Here is a 20122-nt window from a genome sequence, read left to right as displayed (position 1 = left end):
GGTTAAGCCAGAACAGAGGGACTCCTTTTACTGAATGCTTATGTGTCATGCAGAGTACTAAGCACTTTTATGATGTATCTCCTTTAATCATCACTTATTACAATAACCTGCAAGGTATTTCTTTTGCATAAGTAAGGAATTGAAGGTCAGAGGGATTGAGAAGGCCGCCCAATCATAGAGCTTACAGAACTAAACAAAGCAGTCTTATCTGGTTTCATTTAAAAGCCGACGTACTAGGACTACCTATGAAGATAAGGCTGGAGACATACAGGCCAAATCATGGGAGTTCTTGAAGTCCAGTTAGAGAATGAAGAGCCATTGAAAATGTTTTTGTTGTTACTGTTTTTTTTCTTTTTTAAGATCAAAGATAGTGGAGGTATAGACAAAAGGAAGCATTAACAATGCAAGATAATTGATTAACATTAACCAATATTCATTTCTGTCTTTAGGTATGAAGAGCCATGAACCCATCCAAATACCAGGTAAGCCAGCTTTCTATTCACTCTCTGGGCCCAAGTATGACGTGAGCGAGGCGTGGGGACTGAACATGGGCTGTGCAGAGAGCCAGCTTCAGGAAGTCGCTCCTCTGCCATTTGCCTCTGGGTAGCTTTGTATCAGTTACTCCACTCTCCTTCCACATCTGTAAAATGAAGAAAACTTCTGTCTCATAGGACTCATTAAAGTCCTAATGAGATAAAGTATTGGCAAATGAATAGTACCATGTTTCCCCCAAAATAAGACCTAGTCAGACCATCAGCTGTAATGTGTCTTTTGGAGCAACAATTAATTAGACCCGGTATTATATATGATATATGATTATTACATAAGACCCAGTCTTATAGTAAAATAAGACCGGATCTTATATTAATTTTTGCTCCAAAAGATGCATTAGAGCTGATGGTCCAGCTAGGTCTTATTTTTGGAGAAACACGGTATTTTCCAATAGTAGTCAACAGTAGCTGTCTTTATTATCATCTGAAAATCTTTTCTCATTTAGGGATAAAAGTGGTACAACTGGATGAAAAACCTAATACATTTTTTATTAGGAGTGGAGGCACCATGGAGTTGAGCCCTTTGCCATAATCACTCAATAACCTAACTTTTAAGGGGTCTGGGGAGGACACCTGGGCTGCATAGCTTCTGACATCCCAGTCTGCAAGCCAGAGGGAAAACATGTTGAGAACTTTCAGTGTGAGCTGCTATTATGGCTCCCTGGGCCAGGCAGAGAAAAAGGTGCTTGAAACTGCAACAGCTGGCTTCCAGCTGCACCTGTCTATTCCAGAATGGGGCAGGAGGGAGGCTTCCCAGGGTGAGCTGGCTACTGTAGGGAATCTGTCGTCACAGGAATACATCATCAAAGAGGTGTGTATGTGAACTGTGCAGCACGGGACCAGCCATTTCCATGCTGCGCACTACACTACCCACGTCCTCCAACAAATAGGTCACTAGGTTTTGCTGGGGCTGTTTGTTCTGTATGGTGTCCTGTGTCCTCGCCTGGAAAGCTGTGTGTAGAGCACACTTTTTTGTTAAAACATTTACACTGGATCTCATTTAATCCAAGATAAATACTGTTTTGTCATTTCAGAGATGAGGACATAGAACATAGGAAGGTTAAGGAATCTGTAAAGGCTACAAGGAGACAAGCAGGACTCAAACTTTTCAAGTTTTGTTCACATTCTGTCACACGACACTTGTCTTTCATCCAGATTTAGTTATAAAAAATACACCTCTATCCTGGGCTCCTAGAATTGGCATTTGGCTTCAAAGCCGTCAAAATATAGCAATATTAATATTTCAATGCTAGGCACACACTTGGAGATATATAGCAGAATTAGGAGCAGAGGCTTGGAAATAAGACATTGCTACCACTGATCACCTCTGGTTTTACGTTAAGTCCTGAGAAACATCTGTATAATACAGACAACTACACCTACCTTCTAGGACATGAGAAGTGAAGGTGACAATGTACATAAAGCATCTGCACAGTGCATGACACATAGTAAACACTCAATAAATGGTGGGTATTAATGTCGTACTTGGGAATCTAAATTCAGTATGTAAAAAAAGTATTTTTGAAATCAAAATTTTAATTGTTCTTTTAATGGAAACACATACATGGTAAAAAAAAAAAAAAATTCAGAGTGCAAATGAGAAACATTAAAACCTTTCCCCCAACCTTAGAACATACCTCTAAACCTAATACCCTACCCCTAGACCAACTCTCAGAAATAACCAAGTTTGCTTAATCATTTAATCAGATTTTTCTCTTCTGGATAAATAAGTGTACAATGCAATTAACTAAAAATCTGTTTACATTTTAGAATATAAAAGTCACAAAGACACCAAGAGTCCTAGTAAGAAATCTCATTTCCTTAGTTGACAAATGTTTGATCTGCAATATAGAAAACTTTTTTCCTTGATAAAAAGAACCAGTTACAAGAATTTAAGGCATCCTAACAGAATATAATGTCATATCCAAGTGCTTATATGTGTGTAGATGGTGGGGGAAATTTGAGTTTGTTTCTTGAACATTTTGAACTGTGTGTAGAGACTGTACTTTTTAGAGCAATTGTTCTCAATCCTGTCAACCCAGTTCTCTTTCAAAACAAATTACTTTATAAAGCCCTTATTTACACTATCCTGAAATAAGATTCATAGATAAGACCTACCTGCACCCATAAAAAAATCAATATAATGTCCTAACTAATTTGTAACAAAATTAGATACATTTTAATATATAAATGCCTAGATTATACTAGAAGACATAATGTAGTAGACAGATGGTTGTATTTACTTACACAAATAAATTGGACTTAAGAGAAGACTGGAAGCTATTCTAAGTATAAAATGAATGTGAAGAAATATAGTTGGTACTAGATAGAAACTAATGTTTATTAAAACTATTCAAAAATATTTTGTTTATATGTAAAACTGATTTAAGTTCTGGGTTGAGCATTATAAATAGGTTTTTAACTTACGTGTATGTCTAGCAATGCATTTGAAATTTGGGTGAAAGTGGGTGAATTTTTCATGGTGCAAAACTGGCCCTCTACTCCACCCCACTGTTGTGACAATCAAAAAAATAACCTGACAGATTTCCAACTGCCCCTTAAGAACCACTGCTCTGTAGCAACAAACTAATGCATGCGTACATCTGTCTGTCCACTTCCCCATCTGTATACATATAACTGCATGTTTATAATTATGGCAAGTAAATTGACAAAATGAGTTGAAGGCTTTTATAAAATTTACTATTTCTTTTGGCCTCACTTATGAAATCTGAGTGGTGATCCCATTTTGTTACTTCCAGTTAATCCTCCCTTGTACAGTGTAAGCAAAACACAGCCAGAAGTCAGGTATCTGAGTTAAAGGCAGTGTGAAGCAGATCATGAAATGGATGGACTGCACTGCTCCTCTCCTCTATTTCAGATGAAAGAGAAGCAGTTTTCTCCAGAGCAGTGTTTTATATATAAGGGAAAAGATTAATTTTTTTATGAACTTGCAGGGCTTTGTGTTTTAAAATGCATCAATATTCAATGTAGTGGTAACTGAGAATTTGCAAATGGAATATTTCTTACTTGAAACAGAAGAAAATTAGACTTTACCTTGCCATATATATGTGTGTGTAATATATATATATAAAATTTGCTAAGAATTCTAGAGAACTTGAACAATTATTTTGTCTACATAGATAAAACCTACATCAGGCACATCCTAATGATCTATATGAAAATATAGCCTGAAATCAGTAATGAACAGTATTTATTTGAAAACTGTTCCTGGTTAGAAGTATTTCAGGTAAGTTTCTAACTCAACTCGAACGTCTGTTTACATATTCAGGATATATGGTATAGGTGGATAAACGATATTAACAATGACACGTCAATGATTGTGTTCTCATTATTAACAGCTCCAGGTCCGGTGCCAGTTCCAGTTCCAGGTCCCAAAACCCATCCCTCCGCATCCTCTGGCAAAGCGCTCCTTCCACCGTTTGGGACAGTCATCAGTTTAATTAGTGCTTCTGCTATATGTCTGTTTGTTGCTCCGTAGGCTGATACATTCTGTATTTCTTGAAATACATTATAGGGATCCTACAGGAAACCATCAGAAGGAATGATGTATTTTCCACTTGTTGGCCAAAGTCAATTAATAAAATGAGAACTGCGTTTATGTTATTCACTTTGCAAATTCAGAAAGTTGGTCCAGATGTTATAAAATCGTTTTCACTTATTTGTATATTAACCTTAGGATTGCAGAAAAACTGTATATTTCTGATTGAATTCAATAAAAAGACTTTAATTTCAGAATTGTCAGATATTAAAATATTCAGTGTTTAACATGAATTTTTGAATTAGAATTTTACAGTTATTCTACTTATCTTCGAAGGATTAGACTTTGACTTCAAATCGTATCATCCCTCAATATCTGAACACTGTATTTTTCTATAAACACACGAGTTTATGTACCAAGTGTTTCGAATACATAGTCCCTAACTTAAATCTCATGTTAATCCAGAAAGTAGACAGTACTCTCTCTGTGTACTAAACAGCAAAGGAAAATGAGGTTATACAGTGTAGTACCTTCTTCCCCAATGTACTGTGGTGGTTGAACCGACACTCATTTAGGTATGGGGCTTTGATAACTGATAGCTGTTTACACTTTGCCAGTGTTTCAGAAAGGCTTTAAGGTCACTTTCAAAGATACAGAAAAACTACCTAAAATCTAAACTAGGTGTTAGGGGTTCAGTGTGCTTTTTAATTCCACCATTTCTCTCTCTTCATGTTCAGAATTTTAAGTGGGCTATCCATAAGAACCATTAGCCAGCTTAAGACTAAACATCGAACTTCTGTAAACTGCTGGAGAACACAACTGAGAGCCAAGGCCACAGTGAATCCCGTCTCCACCTACTCACCAAACCTAGAACTTGGTTATCACTTGCTTGGAATACACCTGTAGTACAGATCAAGTTGTGACCTAAGCAGCTACAAGAACAAGAATCACAGGCCTGCCTTAACACACGCACTGTCAACAGCGGGATAGAAACTAGGAGGCCCACTGGACCTGCCTTTAAAAGGCAGACCCTGGGCCCTATGTAGGGGTTATTTATCTCGTGAAATTAGGAACCTAAATAACAGTATCAGAACAGGAAAAATGAAAGGCTCGAGACGGGAGCACGGGATGCATGAGGAGTGATCTGTCCGCTGGGAATGGGAATGTGGCTCCGTGAGTACCAGTTCTCACCAGGCAGGTCAACAACTCTTCTTACTGTAAGAGGGACGCAGAGCCACAGACTCCTTCCACAGTTGGCTACAGGGATGAGAAGGATGGAAGTGCCTATCTTCTGGTCCAAGGAGAAAAATTTCTCTCCCAACACTGCTGGAACTGTAACGAGTAGGAAAGGGGGATGAAAGAGGGTGGTATATAGAGTAGTATAACAAGTTTGTAAGCTGTACACGTGGCAAAAGTGGCTGCTAACTTCTAGCAGCTAACTTGGAAATAACCAGTTTTAAAGTTCCCAGTCTCCTATACAAATGTTACCTAGTCTACAGGTGGATAGAAATTCCTTCAGCGGGATCTCAGGATGGTTTCTGGGTTTCCAGTGCAGCACACTCTTCACTATGCCATATAAACAGTGGCAAGATTCGTGCCAAAACGCTCCACAGAAATGCAAAGTTAAAGCATTTCCAAGAGGAGCCAACCTGATGTAGCCCAGGTATGCAACTGGTAGGTAGAAAAAGTGTTTAAAATTATCTGGTTGTAAAAGACTATTCTACATTATGATGTCTAATTCTGATTTTCTAGTGTTTTTAGATACAATGATGTATTAGGGAATTCTTTATTCTAGATCATATCTGAAGTTTTATCTGCCACATAAAAATTTATTAGCATTGATATATTTTCCTTACAAGGGAAAAAAATCAGACTTAAAACAAGGAAAGACTAAAATTCTTGAATTGTGATTATGATTTAATACTTGTGTGAATATGAATGGTCATTCTCCCAGAGCCAAATAAAAGCACCAGACAGAATTATATAAAAGTAATTACAATCAAGAATTTATTTGTTTTCATCTTTAGAAATAAAAAGGTTTAAACAAAAAGTTGCATAAAATGATAAAATGTAATTTTGTTATATCCTAATTGCTTAGGTGTGGTCTGTAAATTCCAAATAAGTAAAATAATATAAAAATATATTTTCAAATCTTTATAAATGAAAAGAAAACCACACTAATCATTAAATACTCTTCGATTTTCTTTACTCCTCCCACAGATGAATTCACAAATATAAAAACTGATGTACATTTACATTCTGAAGTATGAATCTCCGACAACCAAGTAATCACAGTTTCTGTGCAAAGTAGGTATTTCATATTTACTTGCTATGGAAAGCAGAGTACAGGCTCAATGGAAAAATAATCATTAAGTAATGATTATTTTTAAGAGAAATGCTGTTGTAAAAATGTACAATTGTACATATTTTTGGTAATTATGTACTTCTCAAAGTAAATAACAGCAGTTTGCTATCTTTCAAAGGCTGTCTTTGAAGAGCTGTGAAATGACTTACTTCAGTTTTCAAGAACAGTAATTTGTCAGTAACCTCAAAACCAAGCCAGGAGAGGACTGTTTTCTTTTTATTTTCCCCCATGTGGTCTGCAGCAAGAAGATTCATTTCACAAATCTTTAACACAAGTTTGTGAACTGTCAACTAAAGACACCACCTCTGACGTGGATGGTTTCATTCAATCCATGTTCTACCAACTTTATATCTTCTAGATCATCTTTTATGATGCTAATCAAGTGGCTAAGGCCTTCCTGTTGTTGTTTCAAATGCTGGAAGAAATTAAAAATATATTAATACTTTATTAAACTGCAAGCTACTCATAGGAAAAGGACTAGCAACACAGCACTTAGCTGCTCTAAATATAGTGGGCATGCATATTTAAATGTTGTACTGTATCTTTTGCTAACATTTGTACATGACCTACAGTAAAATACATATTATAGAAAGCAATACAAATATAAAATGAAAAATATCTTCAACAAATTTTACAGAACATGCAGATGTTTTTTAGATTCCTTTTATCAATCTTTGATAAAAAAACAAAACAAATGTATGATATTAAAACAATGCAAAAGGGAAATATAGATGACCAGCAAAATAATCCTTCTGGAAACAGAATTTTCATGTTTTGCAGTACAAAGTACATAGTGATGATAATGGTGATAACTATAATTGCTAACATTTTTAAGAGCCCCTCCCAGGTGTTAAGGGAATTTTAAAAGCTTCATGGATATTAACTAATTTAACTCATTTAAAATCCTTTTGCGCACACTTTGGTACTATTATTACCTCTTTTCTATAGATAAAGAAACTGAGATACAGGTAAGTAATGTGCTCATACACTAGGTGATAAGCCGTGATTCAACCCCAAAACTATTCTGCTTTTCACCATTTTAGGTAGGTGTTTATACTATTCGCACTTTTATTGCATACATAGACTCTTTAATACAGTTCTTTATTCCAATATGTTAGAATCTTTCAGTTAATTTTATTGCAAATATTTACAATGGAATATAATCGAGTGCGTGTATACCTTCCAAGAACCTAGAAGCCAAACTAGTTTTTAATTGCATAAAATGGAAATATCCATTCTAAAGCACATCATAAAATCAGAATTGTTGATATTTATAACCATCGAAAATCCTCAGGACCATGCCAACAGTCCTACCTAATATGTTCCACCGAGTTTACCATCTGAATATATTCTGTTTAGACACAGTCAATGGTTGGACAGCTCTCATTAAATGAATCTGTATTTATACTAATGAAAATAAGCTAGAGCAGTAGTACTTCCCAACTTATTAATACAATGTGAACCTTAGACAAATGGTTGGATGTTCAGCCAGGCCCGCTGATGGGATCAATAATCCACATATTTATAATTTATATGTGGGATACAAGTTGGAAAGATATGATACAGAGCAGCTACTTCTTAAAATTTGCATACAAATCACTCCCCGCTCTTGATAAACTGTAGACCAAGTAGGTCTGGAATAAAGACTGAGATTCTGCATTTCTAATGACCTGGCAGGTGCTGGTACTACGCTGCCTACACACTGAGTCGCAGGGTCGAGGGAACTTCCGTGCCTCTGTAACCTCTGAATTCATCTTTTTTGGAGGTGGGTAAGAGACAGATTTATTTTTTATTATGGTAAAATATACATGACAAAAATGTCCATTTTAACCATTTTTAAGTGTACAATTCAGTAGCATTAAGTACATTCACACTGTGAAACAATCATCTTCCCAATCTGAAATTCTGTACCCATTACACACTAACTCCCCATTTCCCTTCCCCTCAGCCTCTGGCAACCACCATCCTACTCTGTGAATTGGAACACACTACATACCTCATGTAAGTGAATCATAAAACATCTGTCCTTTTAAACTGGCTTATTTCACTTGGCATAATGTCTTCAAGGTTCATCTAGGTTGTGGTGTGTGTCAGAATGTCTTCCCTTTTTAAGGTTGAAGAACCTTCCGTTGTATGTATACACCGTATTTTGGTTAGCTATTCATCCATCTGTGGACACTTGGCTTGCTCTCACATTTTGGCTATTGTGAATAATGCTGCCATGAACATGGGTATCCAAGTATCTGTTTAAGTTCCTTTCAATTCTTTTAGGTACATACCCAGAAGTAGAATTGTTGCATCATATGGTAATTCCAGGTGTTTTTTTAAGGAACTGTTTTCCACAATGGCTGCACCGCTTTACACTACGACCAGCAATGCAAGAGGGTTCCATTTGCTTCACATCCTCATCAACATTTGTTATTGAGGTTCTTTTTAGGTTTTTTTCTCTTTTTTTTGAATAATAGCCATCTTAAGGGATGTGAAGTGGTGAATTCACCTTTTTAAAAGTGCACTCTAGTGCAACACTTACCTGCTTGATTTCTCGTAACAGATCTGCATCTATGTAATACCTTTCTTCAGATTTAACTGCTCCAAAATGATTCTGCATCCTGATTTGGGACATCAATTCATTCAGTCGACCCTAAAAATAAGACTGAGTTCAATGACAACTGCCAACAACAGCAACCACTTCTAAAGAGAATGTTTTCCTTTAAAAGATGAGTACTACTTTATTAAAGGTGTCTAATTCTCCCTCTGTACAGTATTTGAAATATTAATACAAGGCAAAAACATCATATTTAAGAATCTACTTTAGAAAGGAAATTTTGATTAAAGAGAACAAATACTTCAAAAAACAAAAATTTCTCTTTTTGAAGACCAAGTACCATTTTTTCTAAAGATCCACCAGAAACAAATTTTAGCTTTGTGGTCTTGTAAGTGCTTACCTTAAACTGAGTAGGTGCATTTAGTTCACACTGAATTGTGTCTAGCTGAACTCGCAATTGCTCTTCATCAGCTTGGATGGCATATCCACTCTTCCTCTGAATTTCCTGTTTGATTAGGACCTATACAAAGACAACCCACCAATACCAATAAATCATCTCTCTTCAGCTATGCAAGTAATTTCATTACAATCAGTTGTTGAAAGAAATCAGTTGAATGATACACTAATAATATAGTATGAATCTTAACAGTTCAAGATTTGAATTTGTATATCCATTTTTATCAGTCAAGTTACATTAGTACATTGATATTGTTTTCAATGGCTGCATAATTTTTCATGCATTATTAACCAATAATTTATCCTTCTACTGAAGGGCATATATTTTGTTTCAAACTTTGACACTATCAACAATGCTATAATAAACATTTTTGTATATTACCTTTATTTACTGGTATAGACCCCAAGAATGAGACTGCTGGGTTTAAAAGTATGTGTTTCCATGTTGACAGAAGCTGCTAGATTGCTTCCTCAAAAGGCCCTAATAATTTAAATTCATCAGCCACATAAGAGAATACCCTTTCCCCTGCATTCTTGTCAGCAAAATGTGGTGGTGTTTACATTTTTTCCCAACCTAATGAGGGCAAAGGGAGCTCAAATTTTATCTTTAATCTGAATTTCCATATTATGAACTGCCCGTATACACTCTTTGCCCATACATGTTTTTCCCCCCCAAATTATAGGATCCCTTTGTATAATATGAATATTTAACACTACAGCTAAAATCAGTGCTGTTTCCAAATTCAAATGTTTTTTTTCTGAAACCTATCACTTAATTATTGACAAATGGCTTCTGGTATCTTTCGCTATACAAAATTTTCTAATTCTCATGTAGCCAATTTTGTTTCATAGTTTCTGGCTTTCTGGCCAAAAGTCTCTTCAATCCCTAGCCTCATAAATTTCTTAAAGTTTTTAATCCATCTTTTTTTGGTGTATGGTATGATAACAGCGGTCCAGTTTTACTTTTTTCCAGATGGATAGCCTGGTACTCCAGCATTATTTATTCAATACACCCACTGAATTGAAATGCCACCTTTGTCATATTAAATTTTAAGATATACTTGCATTACATTTCTGGATTCGCTATTCTATTTCATGGATCTTTATGCCCAATCTTATACCAATCCCACATTGATTTGATTACAAGAGCTTTAAAATAGGTTGTAAAATTTGGTGTGAGGCGTATTTTTTTTGTTCCCCCAGCAGCTACTCTCAAATCACTTATCCTCCTTCATGAACTGAAAAGATTTTAATCAATTTTTTCAAGTTGTAATTCATTTTGAAGTTTCATAAAGTGGATATGAAGTCTTCTCATTGGTGAATATGGTTTATCTGTCTATTTGTAAAGACTTTAATTCAGATTTTAGACTTTAGTAATAAATTTATTCCTACGTATTTTAGTTTATTCATCAGTGAATAGAATATTTTCGTTTCCATTAATAATATAAAGAAATGCTGACTTTTATACATTTATCTTGTATACAGCCATCTTACCACTTTCTATAATTTATTCCCTTCATTTTTCTAGCTATACAATCTTGTCACCTGCAAAAAGATAATTTAATCTCATTTCCAATGTTTACATTAGTTACTTAATTAGCTTGTTCATTATATTAATGAAAACCTCCAAGATAACACTGAATAATAATATTGGGTATCAGGGTTTATTTTCTCAATTGATTTTTAGTGCTTTGCTTCTTAGAATATTTGCTCTTCATTTTTGGTAACAGCCTTTATGTTTCCTTTAATGTGTTGGTGTAAATTATACTGATAGATTTCCTGTTATAGAACCAACCCTGCATTCCTGAACCAACCCTGCATTCCTGAAATAAACCATACTTTGTCACAGTATATTCTTTTAGAATTTGGTAAATAGCTGGATTTTCTTTGCTTATACTTCATTTAGAATTACTGCATTTCTGTTTGTTTGGTCAGATATATTGAGGTATAATCAATATACAACAAAATTCACCCTTTTTGGTGTACAATTCTGTGAATTTTGACAGTCATGTTACCATCGCCATGGTCATAATATAGAACATTTCTATCTCCCCAAAAAGTTCCCTCCTGCCCTTAAAGTCACTCCTCTTCCCTCACCTCCTGCCGCTAGCAACTACTGATCTGTTATCTGTCCCTAGTTTTGCCGTTAGCATATGTCATCATGAAATCATGATATATACAGCCTTTAAGCCTGGCCTTTTTAACTTAGCATCATTTGCATCTCTATTAGAAGGGTCTGTTTATAGGTTTTACTCTGGGGTACTAAAACCAGAGATGAAAAATGGTACAGCTGGTTTGGAAAACAGTTTAGCAGTTCTTTAAAAAGTTAAAGGTAAAGATACCATAGGATCAAGCAATTCCAATCCTAGATTTATGTATCCGGAGAAATAGAAGCATCCGACTATGTAAACACTTACACACAAGTGTTAACAGTAAAATTATTTCTAATAACCACAAAGTGGAAGCAACCAAAGTGTTCACCAATTGATGAAAAATAAAATTGTGGTATACTCATAAAATGGAATACTATCCAGCAATAAAAAAAGGCATAAAATACTGCTACATGCTACAACACATGTGAGCCTACATGAAAGAAGCCAGTCACAAAAGACCACATGTATGATTCCGTTTTTATGAAGTGTCCTGAACAGGCAAATCCATAGAGACAAAAGGGGCTGGGGGGCTTGGGATACAATGGAGAGTGATTGCTAATGGGTATGGAGTTTCTTTTTAGGGTAATGAAAATATTCTAAAATTGTGGTGATGATTACACAAGACTGAATATACTAAAAACCAGATTGTACACTTTAAATGGGTAAATTGTATAGTATGTGAATTACATCTCAATAAAACTTTTTAAGATGAGGAAGCTGTCTATACTTTTCCTTTAGTCTGGAATAATTAAAATAACTTTAGAATTAGCTCTTTAGTAGTCAAACAAAATTCAGCAATGAAACTATAAGGACTTGGTGCATTTTCCCAATTAATAACTTTCCCAATTGCTTCTATGGTATTTACCTATTTAAGATTTTTACCTCTCTGTGGATTAATTTTGGTAATTTCAATTTTCCTAGAAAATTATCTTTTTCCTCTAGTGTCCAAATTTGATGCCTTGAACTGCACATAGTATCATTCTGTTCTGTATATCTGTGGTAATGTCTCCTTTCTCACAAATTTTTCTTTTCCTTCTTCAGATTCCTGAGATGTTTAACCTTTAATGGTCTTTTCAAAAAAACAGCTTTTCAATTTATTCTTTCTACTACGGTTAACTTTTTTGGTTTCACTCATTTTACATCATCTTTATTTCTCACTGGCTTCTTTTGGTTTAAAATGAATACTAAGTTCTTTATTTTTTTTGTATTTGTATTTTAAAAATGAACACTTTTATAAGACTATAAATTTTCCTCTGGATACAGGTTTTGCTGTATCCCACTGTTTCTGGTATGTGTTTCTGTTTTCATGATAGTTGATAATTTGTTTTTTTTTCTATTCATGCTTTTATTTCCTGTTGTTAACTTAGAAGTTCTATTGTTCTTTTTAATCCGTTAATAGTTACACTCCCTTTTCTAGCACTCAAAATCAAATATGTATTTTTTTATCTTTATGAAAACCAGATACTGATCTGACGCATGCTTTCCTTACATCAGACGATTTATTTATTTATTTACTGCTTTCCCCCTACCCTCTCAGTAAGAGGTGAATTTTGGAATATTTTTAACTTTCTTCACCCAGTCCTGTGAGACCGCTCCTTCAACTTCCGGGTTTTGCTGAGAAAGTTTGGTACTTTCAGTTTCACACTATAGTAGTACCTTTTGGTCTGTTTGTCTACTGCAAAAATCCATATTTAGCACTTCTACCACACATATAGTCTTATAAATGTTGAACAAAAAATCCAAATTATTACCTGTAAGGTTCTATGGGAAAGGTCCATGAGTTTCCTCTTGTATTGTGCAATTTTGGCCATAGTTGTAGTTTGATTCTTCTGTAATTCACTAATATCTTCCGATATGATCTGTTTAAAAACATTTTTTTAAAGGTAAATCAAGTATAGATATCACAACTGTTTATCAGGTTCTATTTATCACAACTATTTATCAACTATTTACCAATATACAAAATCTAATTTCTCAGATAAGCCTGAGACTTATCCCTCAAAATACAAACCCTTTCCTTTTAAATATACCTTTATATTTCTCCATTTTTGTACATTTAAAAATTAAAATGTACCATTCAAAAATTTATTTACAGCTCCAGGAAATTTAGTGATGAGGCAAAGTGTATAGAAAAATAAAACATATACTTCAGAAATAATTAAGGAATTTGAAGTAATTTTATAGAACAGAGCCAACAACTAGGCTATAAATGGAAAAAGATCTATAAAGTGACACCCAGGAGGGACCTTAAGAGACAATTAAATCTAACTACTTCTAGAAAATATAGTCCAATTCTTAACTGTTAACAGAATACTTTGGAGGGAGTGATCAGAGTAGGGGGGGAAAGGAAGGATATTAATTACATAGCCGAATACGTTTTTATGCCTCTGGATATCTGACTTGCTCTTTGCTTGGCCTGAAATCCCATTGTTCTGCCTGATGAAGTATTAACCTTACAGACTGAGTTAAAATCCCATTTCATTAAAGTTTCCAAATCAGAATTTAATCCCATAATTGTTCCTATCATAAGTAATCATTCTATGGCATTGGCTTGTACTGAGATATTAAAATAAAAGGTAAGAAGATGTGCAAGATATATTTTAGCATGTCCACCTGTACATGTCACCTTTCAAGGAAACTTTCCAATGCCAGGCTATGTTTTTTTGTATTATGTGACCTAGGCACCTTCCACATCCCAGTATTTTAAAACTGTTTCAAAGGATATAAAAGACCTCAATGAGTAAAGATACAATATTAAATAATTCAGTCATGAAAATGTTAAGATTCAATTTTCTACAAACTTTACATTTAATGCAGTTCCAACTAAAACTCTTAACACTCCGAAAAACTGACTTTAAAATTTGTAGAATATCCATAAAGACCTTTAAAGATTCTGAAAACAAGAATATTGGAGATTCACTCTACCACATATTAAGATATGCTTCCAAAGTCATAACACTAAAAAAAAACAAAAAACAACTGGAAACTTATTTAAGAACAGGCTACATCATTTATATGGGAACTTGGTTTGATAAATCATTGGGAAAAATATCAATTTTTTGTAGATGACATTGGAAAAATTGGCCCACTATTTAGAGAAAAATAAAGTTGGGTTCATAAGCCACTTAACTATATATAAAGCTGAATTCCATGAGGACAGAAGACCCAAATGTTAAAAGTTAAACTCTAAAATATTAGAAAAAAAAAATGTAGGAGACTTTCAGATCTTGGGGTAAAGCATTTCTTAAGCAAATTCCCCAAAAGAAAACACAAAGCAAAAAACTGATGAATATCGTTAATTAAAATTAAAGTTTTCTGTTCAACTAAGGACACCAAAGACAGACAGATGAGATAGGAGGCGATATCTGCAATGCTATATACAGACTAGGAATTAAAATCTACCGTAAATGAACTGAAATTGAATAAAGGAAAGATATGAAGCCCAGTAGGAAAACTCGCAAAAGACATGAACGATTTCAATTCTGGACAAGATGAACTAAGTACGACATGCCACTCTGTCCTCTCCGATGGAATATTGCTATAAAATTTGAACAGAATGCCTGGACAACTATTTGACTCTGAAAATAAATACTGGCAGGAGGACCAGGGATGAAGTACCACGGAACAGGTAGTGAGTTTACCATTTTTTCCCCCTCAGGTATTCCCCTCATCTGGTTTCAACACAGCCCCAAACCTGCAAGTGAGCATCATGCTGACAGCTCCAAGGAAAGCCTATGAGCTCTGGCGTAAGCACATACATTACGATGTCTAGCGATGTGTTTCTCAACTTGAGCGCTACAGGCACAGGCTTACCTCGGAGATACTGTGGGTTCGGTTCCAGACCACCACAATAAAGTGAATACAGCAATAAAGAGAGTCACACAAATTTTTTGGTTTCCAGTGCAGAAAAAAGTCATGTTTACACTATACTGCAGTCTATTAAGTATGCACTAGCATTATGTCTTTAAAAAATGTAGCCACCTTCATTTATTATCTTAGCTGGATCTTCTGGATAACTTGCTGCAGCTTCCGTATCAGCACTTGATGCTTCCTTCACTTTGTACTTCTATGTTTTGGAGACAGCGTCTTTCCTTAAACCTCACGAAACCAACCTCGGCTACTAGCTTCAAACTTTTCTTCTGTGGCTTCCTCGCCTCTCTCAGCCTTCATAGAATTGAAGAGAGTTAGGGCCTTATTCTGCAATAGGCTTTGGCTTAAGGAATGCTATAACTGGTTTAATCTATGCAGATCACTGTAATTTTCTCCCTATCAGCAGTAAGGCTGTTTCACTTTCTTATCATTTGTTCACTGGAGTAGCACTTATAATTTCCTTCAAAAACTTCCTTTGCATTCACGACTTGGCTGACTGGGGCAAGAGGCCTATCTTTCAGCCTATCTCAGCTTTTTATCGTGCCTTCCTCACCAAGTTTAATCATTTCTATTATAATAGCTGTTGATTTAAAGTGAGAGGCATACAACCCTTCCTTTCACTTTTACACTTAGAGGCCATTATAGAGTTATTAAATGGCCTAATTTCAATATTGTTGTGTGTCAGGGAATAGAGAGGGCGAGAGGGAAAGAGACGGGGGAATGACTGTTTGGTGAAGCAATCAGAACACACACAACATTTATTAAGTTCATCATCTTACATGGGCATGGTTCATGGAGCCCCAAAACAATTACAATAGTAACATCAAAGATCACTGATCTCAGATCACCATAACAAATATAATAATCAAAAAGTTTGAAATATTGTGAGAATTACCAAAATGTGACAGACACGAAGAGCAAAAGCTGTTGGAAAATGGTGCCTTAACACCTACTGGGGAAGCAAGGTTGCCACAATCCTTCAATTTGTAAAAAATGCAATTTCTGCAAAGCACAATAAAGCAAAGAGCAATAAAATGAGGTACGCCTGTGCTAATCTGGGCCAGGTAATGCTTTGTTGCAGTGGCACTGTACTGTCCGCTGTAGGATGCTTATCAGCATCCTGGCTTCTACCCACTAGACACCGATAGCACTCCCTAGTTGTAACAACCAAACAAATCTCCAGTCATTGCCAATGTGCCCTGGGGGACAAAATCACCACCACCACAATCCCCCACTGAGAACTGCCCTAGAGCAACCCTTAAAAAAACTGACAGTTGAAATGACAAAAATAGAATGCTAAAAAATGTTCAAATAGCCAAAAAGGCAGAGAAGAGAAACAGGAATGAAAAACAAGGAACAAATAATAAAATGGTAGGCCTAAACCCCCACTTTATACTGTTTACAAAAATCTCGCTTTAAATATGATACCGTCATGGCTGCATAACGATGTTCTGGTCAATGATGGTGGTCTCCTAAGATTATAATGGAGCTGAGCAATTTCTATCGCAGAATGATGTCCTCATTGTCCTAAGGTCATAGTTTATGCATTACTCACACGTTTGTTGTAAACAAACCCACTGTGTTGCCGGTCGTATAAAAGTACAGCACATAAATTACATACAGTACATAGTACTTGATAATCAACAACTATGTTACTGGTTTATGTATTTAATACACTATACTATTTATCATTATTTTAGACTCTGCTCTTCTTACTTACAAAAAAAAGTTTGCTGTAAAGCAGAATGCTGAGTTACGCTGGCAGCAGCCTCATACATCTCGTGTTTAACACATCTCCTGATTACATCATTTTCTTTTGTTCTTGATTTAATCTTATGTTGTTTTGTACAGTAACATGCTGTAGAGACTTGTAGCCTAGGAGCAACAGGCTGTACCATATAGACATAGACTAGGTGTGTAGCAGGCTATACCATCAAGGTTTGTGTAAGTGCACTTTATGTTTGCACAATGATGAAATCTCCTAAGGACATCTTTCTCAGAATGTATTCCTGTCCTTCAGCAGCACATGACCGTTCAGGAGGTTAAAAGTAAAAGGATAGAAAGACATAGCAAACACTAATCCAAAGAAAGCTACAGTGGTTTTTATGTTAAAAATCAAAGAAAGTAGACTTCAGAGCAAAGAATATTATCAGGGATAAAGAGGGACATTATATAATAATAAAAGATAAATTTGCTAAGTAAATGTAGTATGTAAAAGTAAAATGTAATCCTAGATACATATGTACCTTTCAACAGACCTTCAAAATACATGAAGCAAAAAAACTGATAGAATGAAAAGGAGAAAAAGACAAATCAACAACTATAGCTGGAAACTTCAACTCTCCTCTCACAATAGAACTACTAAACAGAAAAATCAGTAAGAATATAGAAGAACTGAACAATATACCAACTGGATTTCACACTAACAGAAAACTCCACCCAAGAACAGGAGAATACACTCTTTTCAAAGGCATGTAGGTGGGTTAAAAACCTTAACAAAGTTAAAAAGAACTGAAATTTACAAAGTTCTCTGACTATAACAGAATTAGACTAGAAATAACAATAGAATAACAGGAAAATTTCCAAACCCTTAGAAATGAAACACACTTCTAAATAATCCATTGGTCAAAAACCCCAATGTCAAATAGAACTCTCAAGGGAAATTAGAAAACATTTTGAATGGATCAAAAATGAAAATACAACATCATCAAAATTTGTGGAATTCAGGTAAAGCAGTGCTTAGAAGGAAATTAACAGCATTAAATGCTTATATTAGAAAAGACAAATTAATAACCTGAACTGCTACTTTAAGAAACTAAAAAGAGAAAAATAAAGCAAACAGAATAAAGGAAATGGTTAAGAGCAGAAATTAATCAAATTATAAACAGAAAACTAAAGAAAAATCAATGAAAATCTAAGCTAATGAAAGGTCTGGAAATCATGTCACATGCAAACCTATGCTGGAATTTTCAGCCAGAGAAGCGAATACTAAATAGAAAGAACGTTTATGATGTTCAAATATCTGTACAGCTGTCATAGGAAGCAGTGATTACCTACAAAGTAATGTCAGAGAGTATGGGTGTAAAATTAGAGTAAAGCAGATACTGGATCAATGTAAGAAAGAGAATTTGTATCAATTAAAGATAGCTGACAATGAAATGGGTTCCTTCATAAAATAGTAAGTTTGCATTACTCAAACAGAATTTGAATGAATATCTCAGTAGAAATTCCATTTAGAGAATTTGGAGGTGACCTCTAAGAACCTTTAGGTATTCAATTACAAAAGTCTACTTTATAAAATATTATGTAGATTTAAGTATTCAATAATTTAAATCTGCTTCATCAGCCTACAATTATACTATGACAACATAATCAAAATTGCAGCCTTCGTTTTCATAAGGCCCCATAAATAAAAGTGTTTAATAAAGCAAATAATATGCATTCTCTGGCTGGAACTGGAAATGAAGGTCAATTTGCTAAGCCAAATATTTTAAATTCATTGTTAAAATATATCAAATCAGATTTACATCATTTTGGAGACCATAATAAAGTAGTTGTATAAAACCGTAATTGTTAATTTGCAATAGACACTGTATTGCTTCCCTACAATAACACATGATAAAATAATAACACATGATAAAAAGAAATGTCTATGATCCATTATACTATTCCCAGGGCCAGAGAATGAAGCTAAATGCTTACATCTAATCTGGTCTGATGCTGCTTAGTCATCTGATCTTGAACCTTCAGTCTTCGAAGAAGTTCTTTGAAACCCACCATTGGTACAGGAATTAACCTGAAGAAATGCAAGTGGTCAATTTTCAGACCTTATGTCTATTATTACAAAATACAAGAAGATTTTCATAATAACATTCATATAATTTCACATTAATTTCTAGGATTTGAAGGCAGATCTATGACTATGAAATCAACAGTGTTACACCAGAGATTTTATTCAACCTCCCTATTTTACAAATAAGGAAATACACTTCACTCAGAAGTTAATTATTAAAAGCAAACATAATTAGGGTACTGGCTCAGATTTTAATGTTTTCACCACACTATGCTGCCTTACCATAGTCGACATTCTATGAAAAGCAATAGAAATGAAAATAAACCCACCTCAAACATTAAACCCACCTCAAACGTAAGAATTAAATAGCTTTATCTGTTTGCTTTGCTAGTAGCAAATACTAGTGCTTATATGAAAACAAGATGAAGGTACACTTACTTTTCAGAATCAGGGTTATCCACCTTGGCTTGCTCCCAGATAATAGGATCGACACCTACCACAAAGAAGAAATATTTCTTCTAAAAGAAACTATTTTCCATTTTTATAATACCTGAATGGGAAAGGCCTTCCCCAAGTGAGACACAAGACCCTTAAGCTATAATGAAAATGACTGTCAAATATGACCACTACAAAAATAAAAAATTTTCTAAGATAAAACTAAAAAGTGTAGATAGAAAGGAAATACCTATAACCTATGGGATAATGGATTAACCTTCAGAATATAGAAAGAGCTCCAATAAATCAGAAAGAAGACCAAAAAACCTCATAGAAAACGGGCAAGGGACATGAATAGGTAGTTCACAAAAAAAAAATATAAACATGTGGCTAATAAACATACAAAAAGATGCTCAACTTTACTAGTAATCAGGGAAATAAATGCAAATGAAAAT

The 20122-nt window shown here is 34.7% G+C and overlaps 2 protein-coding genes across 7 annotated transcripts in view; one reads left to right on the top strand and one right to left on the bottom strand.

The window, feature by feature from the left end:
- ART3 (ADP-ribosyltransferase 3 (inactive)) overlaps positions 1-4301 on the top strand; it is a 107333-nt gene extending 103032 nt beyond the window's left edge. For all 4 annotated transcript variants that reach the window (XM_074324442.1, XM_074324440.1, XM_019720474.2 and 1 more), the window contains exons 8-9: positions 450-482; positions 3911-4301. In XM_074324442.1, the coding sequence (XP_074180543.1) occupies positions 450-482; positions 3911-4050 (173 nt within the window). In that variant the 3' untranslated portion in view covers positions 4051-4301. The remainder of the gene's footprint in view (positions 1-449; positions 483-3910) is intronic.
- NUP54 (nucleoporin 54) overlaps positions 4034-20122 on the bottom strand; it is a 30000-nt gene continuing 13911 nt past the window's right edge. For 2 of the 3 annotated variants that reach the window (XM_019720455.2, XM_019720463.2), the window contains 6 exons: positions 19671-19725; positions 19142-19235; positions 13321-13428; positions 9361-9480; positions 8946-9056; positions 6035-6830 (listed from right to left, as the gene is read on the bottom strand). In XM_019720455.2, the coding sequence (XP_019576014.2) occupies positions 6702-6830; positions 8946-9056; positions 9361-9480; positions 13321-13428; positions 19142-19235; positions 19671-19725 (617 nt within the window). In that variant the 3' untranslated portion in view covers positions 6035-6701. Of the gene's footprint in view, positions 5383-6034; positions 6831-8945; positions 9057-9360; positions 9481-13320; positions 13429-19141; positions 19236-19670; positions 19726-20122 lie in introns of those variants that run through there. The other variant, XR_012493687.1, reaches the window with a different exon arrangement.

The sequence above is a fragment of the Rhinolophus sinicus genome, linkage group LG02 (genome assembly GCF_036562045.2).
Source record: "Rhinolophus sinicus isolate RSC01 linkage group LG02, ASM3656204v1, whole genome shotgun sequence".
Taxonomy (NCBI): domain Eukaryota; kingdom Metazoa; phylum Chordata; class Mammalia; order Chiroptera; family Rhinolophidae; genus Rhinolophus; species Rhinolophus sinicus.
The sequence above is the reverse complement of the archived record's forward strand: the minus strand, read 5'-3'. Positions and strand labels throughout refer to the sequence as shown.